This window comes from Magallana gigas, chromosome 3 (genome assembly GCF_963853765.1).
Source record: "Magallana gigas chromosome 3, xbMagGiga1.1, whole genome shotgun sequence".
NCBI classification, from domain to species: Eukaryota; Metazoa; Mollusca; class Bivalvia; order Ostreida; family Ostreidae; genus Magallana; species Magallana gigas.
The window spans coordinates 36,876,581-36,884,947 of NC_088855.1; the positions used below are offsets into that span (position 1 = coordinate 36,876,581).

The following is an 8,367-nucleotide window of genomic DNA, read 5'->3' on the forward strand; positions in this document are numbered from 1 at the left end:
AAACATAAAAACCAACTATTCCATATTAAAACTGACATGGAATTAATAAAAGCATTTGGTCGCATATTATTTTCGATCCCTCCTCAACTACCACTTGGATATATATACCGGTCAGTAAGAGAAAGTTACAGTCAGTTGCTTTCCGATCAAGGTATTCATGTTTCAAATGCATAAACTGCACACTGTAGTAATAAGTTTGGGGGAAAAAATGAAGGAAACGCCAATCAATAAACATAAAAGAGTTTTTATTAATTGACAGGATTCTAAAGGATCCGTATTATCTTGCACGGATACGTACATGTTGTGCTGTCTTACTTCGCAAGCACATCGAACACGTGTGTCGTTCATAAAGATGCATAACGTCTACATTTTATTGTAGACCCTGGTTGCACTACATCATAAACAGTTGATAAGTGATAGTAAATCCAAGAAAGTAACAATTAACGTATTGAACGTAACATCATTTTTATCAGTTTCTACAAAAACTAAAGTGCTGTACTGGTCATGTCATTTTTGTTCAAAACACGTTTCTACTTATCTTTCCGTCCAAATTAACGTGTTCGAATTAAATGCCTCAATACACTGAAGTATAGATACTAAGATAGTGCTTTCGGTGTTATATCGAGAGCGATGAGCGTAACAATAGAAATCGAAAACCAAAATGGCTGTAGTCGGAAATGAAAGGAAAAAATAAAATGCGTATTCATAATTTCATATCAGCTTTAAAACGTAATTCCCACCATACAAAATAACTCAGGTCAACACCACTCACGTGTGCAAAACGGTCCAACATGGGCTGTCTCGGATCCGGGGGATACAGTACAGTAGCACGGTATTGATTGAATAGAATGCATGCAAAATGTTGCATTCTAACATAAACAGATTGTAACTTTTATTCTATATATTTCTATGTAAAATTCTCTCTCTCTCTCTCTCTCTCTCTCTCTCTCTCTCTCTCTCTCTCTCTCTCTCTCTCTCTCTCTCTCTCTCTCTCTCTCTCTCTCTCTCTCTCTCTCTCTCTCTCTCTCTCTCTCTCTCTCTCTCTCTCTCTCTCTCTCTCTCTCTCTCTCTCTCTCTCTCTCTCTCTCTCTCTCTCTCTCTCTCTCTCTCTCTCTCTGTTTACAAGTATCTTCCCTTGAGGGGGCCTATGGCTATTCAGAGTGATTTCGCATGCTCAGGCGAGCTAAACATTCCTTTGACATTTTAAAGCGCTTTGTTGACTTCGAGTGTTTTCGAGCGTCATGGCCGACCTGTCCGATCCTGATTTGGGGGCTGCTTATTATAGATCTAGTGACCCCATTAAAAATCTTAAGATACGGTAAATGTGATATTTATAATCAAATTTATATAATAAACCACAAAAAAACATTATTTTACAGTAAATGAAGAGGAACAATGAGAAACGTATGAGATTGTTGTCATTTCGAATTTCCTCAGTTATTTTGTTATACGTTTGGTATTATTTTATGCACTGTATAATATGCTTTAACCAGTTTCTTAGAAAATTGAAAATTTACGAAATCATTTTTGATATTTTCATCGTTGTAAGTATATTTGAAAATATATAAGACAAAGTTTTACCTGTTATAGTCTTTAGATCTGTTCAAGGAATTTAGCAGAATAGATTTAAACCATGATAAATTAAAAGTTATAGATAATCATGAACATATATTTGTTCTGAAATATTAGACAGACATTTTTATCATTCTTTGCATTGCTGTCAATGGCATGATTAAAGGTGTATATATGGCGTATTTGGAGTATTTTATGTGAAAGTCCTATCTTTAAATAAAGTAATGAAGCAAATAGGAGTTTATAAAACTTCAAATTGGGTACTATGCACTTGGTATTGAATTGTCATCGAATTGTCATTATTACAAATAAATTTGCTGTTATATTCTTTTTATAAGTAGATGTATTCTTCCATTCTAGTGTTAAGTTGAGCAGAATCTCCTCGTCAAACATTGTGCCACAAGGTAAACTAGAACAAGATGGATCTAATCTGGAGATGCAGAAAGTGCAAGAAAGCATGCAGGACATTGAAGAAAGAGTGTTTGAATGGCAGCAGAAAGAATTTAGCAAGGTTAAAAATGAAATTTTTTGTGGGAGAAACGCATTACATGTAGTACATTGAAGTGCACCATTGAAATACTGATTTTTTTATCTACTTGCAGCGGGAAATTGACTTGTATCAAAACATTGCAAACTGTACATCACAGCTGGAAAAGGACTACCATGCTAAAGTCACAGAATTATTGTAAGAACTTGCCTGTTTGTCATCATCGCTTAACTAACAAATTTTTTTTTTAATTCATCGCTGAAAAAAAAAACAACCACATTAAGCAATACTTTTTTCTGATCAATCATACCAGTCAAACTACTGTGACATAGACATAAATAAAGGTTCTGTTTCATTTTCTTCCTAGGAACAAAGGTCAACAGCACAACAGGCTCTTCACATACGTAGACCATGACAGATTTTCACAGCAAGATGAGGTGAGTGAGACAAGTATATAGGTTTATTAATGTATTTATTGTTATCTAAATAAGCCTGTTATCTTTTTAACCAGTACCAGTAGTTTTAAAAATTAGATTTATGAATTCAATCATTTAAATGATATTCAATTTTCCAGGCAGTGTTCTTCATGACAAATTCACCAAATGAAACACCCACAATCCTCTCTGATAAAATGTCACATCTACGCAGGCGGAAAATAGGCGGAGGCAAAAAAGCAAGAGAAAGGTACAAAGTAAACATATCTTAGTGAAAGATCTTCATGATTGGTTTATTAATGGAAGGAGACAAGTTAATGTGTGATGGATTTAAAATTATAAGAAATTAGATAAATACATGTACCATGATTTATATTAACAGGGGTGGTGCTTTTGTTCCCAAACTAAATATTGTGGAGGAGACACCATCAGATGACCTCAGAAACAAAAATCATATAATGGCAGCTCCAGCACAAGTCATGTACATAATGGCTGACCTTGGTCCAAAGGACAGGTAAGTGAGCATGCTAAATGTATCGGTATATCATTTATATTATTCTCGTAGACTCTGGAGCATGTGATTATTTTAGGTGTCATTCTATTATTCTCAGCCATTTTGCTATATTGTGACTATACTTGAAGGAAATATATTTTTTTTCATTGCTAACCATGCAAGCTCCATTTGTTTATTCTTGTGGTTTAAAGCAACCAACTCACTGAGAAGTTTATTTCCAAGACAGTTATAACTGATTGGCATTGTTTATGATTTTACAGACCTTTTGAGGAGGGGGATGAAGTGGATCTGTGCTCTCTACAGCTTGATGCCAATGGTGTCCTGTGTATGAGGCCAGACTTCAACAGAGGAAGGAAACCTTATGTAGCAGAGACATCTAGTCTTGGTAGAGGTAAGAGATGATATATGTCTTCTCTCTCAGCAGAGACATCTTGTTTTACTAGTTAACAGATTATTCTTTCTTTAAACAACAAAGTCATACAATGTACAGTAAAACACGGTTATAGCGAACACGCTTATAATGAATTGATGCTTACAGCGAAGTGAATTTCATTCCCCAAGTCTCTATTTCATGTTGTAAACTTGACGTATATAACGAATTACGCTTATAACGAAGTAAAATTGCCCGTCCCTGGGACTTCGTTATAAGCGTGTTTTACTGTATATTGATAATTGCAAAATTCAACAGTTATCATGTTTTTAATTTTTTTTATTCATATTTCAGAGGTGTTTGAGTACACAATTGAACACAATTCTAAAGTGATGAGTAGGTAAGTGTGTGTTTTGTTTATGGACATGGCTCCTTTGTAGAAGTTTGTGTGCACATGGTGTTGCACATTTGTATTGCACACTTGTACATGTATTTGACATTCTTGGCTGTAAGGTATAAATTTACAGGTGTTAATATGAATCTCCAATACCTACATAAATTTGGTTTGAATTCAGCAGATTTCTGTTCATTATTCATAACTATTACTAATTTTGTTGCAGACAAGAGCAGGACAAAGAACTAAAAATGTACAGAGAAATATACAGCCGGCACAAAGACTTCTTATCTACTTGTGTTGGTCATGAATTTGAACTAGTAAGTACATTAAATCTATATCGACTGCTTATTTATGAAAAAATAGAATGGACATACTAGCAGAATGATATGAAGTTTGAAACCAATGATGTTACCATGTGATTTCAGAACTCGATCTGCTAGTGTGCAACTACCATACAGCTTGAGATTATTTAGTTACATTGTGTAAAATACATGTACAATGTATCTATAAAAAGTTTTGAGAGTGAGCCAGTGAATGATTTAAAATTAGTTTTATTCTGTAAGGAAGACACAACATAAATAACACTTTTTTCCACTTTAGCCTCCCCCAGAAGTATTACGACTCATGGTCTGTGGAGAAATAGGTTAGTACATATTTTCTAGAGGTCATTTTCATCTACATGTAATGTAAACTTATGCAAATAATGTAAACAATATATCTTTCATTTCCATTCATTTGCTATAAAACCTTTTCCTTTAACAGAAAAAGCCAGAAATTTTGAGTATGATGACCTCTACATTCATTTCTTTGTTGATATTCCTAAAAGTAAGTCTTTTTGTGTCTTTTTTTCCTGTTTCAATTAAAAAACAGTTCTTTTAGAGTTGAAATAAAGATACGTGTATTTGCTTCAGAAAATGAATGGGCTAAATACATAAAAGCAGTGCATAAAAGTGTATTTTGTAATATGTTTACAGTAGTGTAATTGAAGGTAAATTTTAACTGTTGGAGTAAGTTAAATTACTCGTTTGGGTGGAGTTTGGTGTCAAGATTGCTCAAAGAAAAATTTAGAAGTAACGAAATATGTATTACATTAAAATGTGCCATTTATGGGAAAATTCATCGTCAGAAATATATGATCAATTTTACTTACTTTTACTGACTGTGGGGCAACTCATCGAACTTTTCATGTATACATGTACTTACATATATTGTTTTCAATCCAAAATTACACAAGATTTATGAAAATTCATCCTTATCAAATATGTATATTGCAATGTGCCCTATTTTCCATATCAATCATATATTTACAGATTGGAAAGTAGATGGACATCAACAGTTATCATGGGTGACTCAGACGTGTGCCACAAAAGTGGAAGGCAGGGTAGGATGTCTACTGTACCTTTAATATTGTTTACAGGGTTATTTTAGCCCTTCTACACTTGCAAATTTAAATCGTTTTGCTCAGTCTTAAATTTGCCCATACACAATAAAAAAAAATCCTCTTTCTAATTAACATAATTATTATAAGAATATTGGTTATCATTTTCACTGTGACATTCTCCAAAATCATTTAGTTAATGAAAATGTATGAGACAATATTTCATAATAAACAAAATTTGTTGTGTTGTTTGATTAAATAGTAGAATTCCAACCTTAGAGATTCAGGAAGCTAGATGGCTTATTTCTATATATGCACTTTATTCTTTCAGGATAATGTGGCCCATTTTAGTTATCCATTTGAGTTTGAGATGTTCTATAAAGATGAAAGTTATGTAGACGAAAACAAAGGTAATTTAAGGCATGCAAATGAGACTTTCATGATATTTACATGTACTTATTAAAATTACACATAAATGCATAAAGAAAACATCTGATACAATTACCAGTAATAAATAATATTTGCACCTGCAGTTTTTCAGCAGATTCTAATTAGATTGTGGTAAATATACCAAAAATATTTGGTTAAAACATTGTGTTCCGAGATTTGAGAAATTTCTTTGACCATTTCAGATTCCTTCCCTCATTTTCCATTCATCCTCATGGAAGTATTGTCCTTGGATTCTTGGAACAGATTTAGGACAGAAGGCTACTCCTACCTAGCCATTCCTCCCCGACCTGGTAAACTAAACTGTTCTTTTATGCATTTTACCAGTACACAAAACTGTAACTCAAGACCAATTGACATAGCTTACCAGTGTGGTCAAGAGCGAGATGAAGTTAAAATACCTGATAAAATCACATGGACATTTAGTTTTTCTCTTCTCGTAATTCAGGAGTATACAAGGAGACAGTAAACTGTTGGCGACCCTTGGGGTCAAATTTTGTGTCGGAGATGAGGAGGTTTTTCATTGGTGGATCCCCAGAGTTAGAAGATCTGACATACACTGCCATTCCCTCCACTTTTGATGTAAGTCTCCACATAAGTAGTGATGCTCTGCTTTAAGGAGTGGATACTGTTTACTCCCTTCCTGTATGTATGTGTATGTACAGGTATTAAAATGAATGTATAAATATCAGCACATGTACAACATAAATGTTTCGATGCCATATGTTACTCATTTTGATTGGAAGGCCATGTGGCCACTGTAATTATCTCTGTTCAGGTTTGAATAAATATCAATTTGTCCAATTTCATTTTATATAAAAAAAAAAACTCTTGTAAGGATAGTCAAATAATCAGAGGGTTTAGTTAACCTTGGATTTTAGATTCATTCAGTAAATGGTTTTGATTTCTTTCAACCCACAGGGGCCATATCTGAGCAAGTATGGATTCCGTACAGAGTCGACAGGGAGTGTAGATGTCAAATTCAACGTCATAATGCAGTCAAGGTGATATAAATCAAACAGTTTTACCTCAATGTTTCTTTTAATACATTGTACATGTACTAATGCATATATATGTTGTATGTATTGTATGTTTTTGTTGTGCGTTTAGGAAGTGAAATTCTCTTTTTTTAATTACAGGTCCTTTTTAGAAAGGAAAGCTACTAAAAAGTCTTTGGGTTCTCTGCTAGATACTCTTGGGTAAATATCTGTGGATATGTTTTCTTTTTATGACAACTTGCATATAGTATTCAAAAATATATTACATGTATGTATGTGGTTTTGAAAGAAAATTATAATTAGATAAATGAATCAGATGTAATCAGGAATTAGTAATTCTAATACATGTATTATCAAAACAACTATACCAGTCTTATATTTTAAAAAGATGTTTAAGAAGCTTAGTATTGCCATTGCATCCCTTTATTGATATCTTTCTTGTTTTAATTTCAGAATTAATACAGTGCAGCAAAACATACAGTCAGTCTTAGGTCTGTATCGATCCTTTATGAGTAAATTCCCATACAAAAACTAAAACTTGCATGTACATCTACCAATAATTTGTATGTAAATACATACCATTTATCCGGTAATTTTCATTATTATCTAATTTTTGCTTTTTTGTGATCTCTTTTAAATCACAAATAATTAAGTATGCAGAAATTATATCCTGTATCATTTTCTATAAGAACCTTTTTCAATCGCAAAAAAAATGACTACGGGTAATGCAAATTAAAAATGTTACAGATTTCCCCCCATTTTCGCAAATTTTGTGACACGCAAAAAAAAAATTGGCTGTACGATATTTGTGTGAGAGCTTCTAGAAATCATTATTAAACAAACATTTTCCCCCATTTTTCAGAGGCATTCAAGAAGGCTCGACAGAGGATGGTAATTGCAAGAGAAAACGCCACCAGAGAATTACTGAAGGACTCCAAACACCAAAACGAATTATTTTCTCGGAGCAAGCGATGACAGTCTTCATTGGACTAGTGTAGTGAATACACTGTAGTCTAGCCTTCTTATCTGTGATCATTTCAGTAGTTTGCAAATTCAGACTCCTCTATATCGAGTAGTGTTGCCCAGCATTACAGTATGGGTACTTCCAAAACAAGAGATTAACTCAGTGTACGAACCAAAGAGTGTTGAATGGTGTATACTGTAAAATAGAGACAACGTAGATACAGGGAAGTTGCTGGAAAATTATGCTGGCTCTAGATGTTTGATTACATACTGAATACTTGTAATCTGTGTATATATTGTATATTTAAGCCATACCATCAATAAAATTTCCGTCCACAGTACAGATTTGAATTTTTTTGTATTTCTTCACAAAATTCAGGGAGTGAACAAACATTTGAAATCATTTATTCAATAAGGTCACTGTGTGCTGTAAAACATATCTCTAATCATTATTAACACGTAAATCGAAATTGTTAGTGAAGCAAACAAGATATCTGTGAGCCAATGCTCACTAGTGATACCCCCGCTCTGATGTGAATATGCAAAATAAGCAGTCGACATTTAACAGAAAGCTGGCATCCGATTGGTACAGAAATATATCCAACAATATGGCATGCCTAAACAAATAGTGTGTTAAAATTTCAAGCATCTGCGATAAACAGCTGCTGAGAAATCTTTGACGAAAATTTGTTTGAAAATTTTGGCTAAAATAAACAAAGTACTCATTTAACAGGAAGATGACGTCCGATTGGTACAAAAATATATCCCACGATATGGCATGCCTTAACAAACACTGTGTAAAAATTT

At 33.4% G+C, this 8,367-nt stretch overlaps 1 protein-coding gene across 1 annotated transcript; it reads left to right on the top strand.

Moving 5' to 3' along the window:
- Positions 1–1,207: 1,207 nt before the first annotated feature.
- Positions 1,208–7,903, top strand: LOC105343158 (tectonic-like complex member MKS1). Its single transcript, XM_011450407.4, has 19 exons — positions 1,208–1,318; positions 1,933–2,083; positions 2,175–2,257; positions 2,427–2,496; positions 2,634–2,743; positions 2,876–3,007; positions 3,268–3,398; positions 3,732–3,777; positions 3,998–4,091; positions 4,375–4,417; positions 4,537–4,599; positions 5,085–5,155; positions 5,484–5,562; positions 5,785–5,892; positions 6,048–6,181; positions 6,521–6,603; positions 6,739–6,798; positions 7,051–7,088; positions 7,460–7,903. The coding sequence occupies exons 1-19, from the start codon at positions 1,242–1,244 to the stop codon at positions 7,570–7,572; spliced, it is 1,686 nt and encodes a 561-aa protein (XP_011448709.2). The 5' UTR covers positions 1,208–1,241; the 3' UTR covers positions 7,573–7,903.
- Positions 7,904–8,367: the final 464 nt, after the last annotated feature.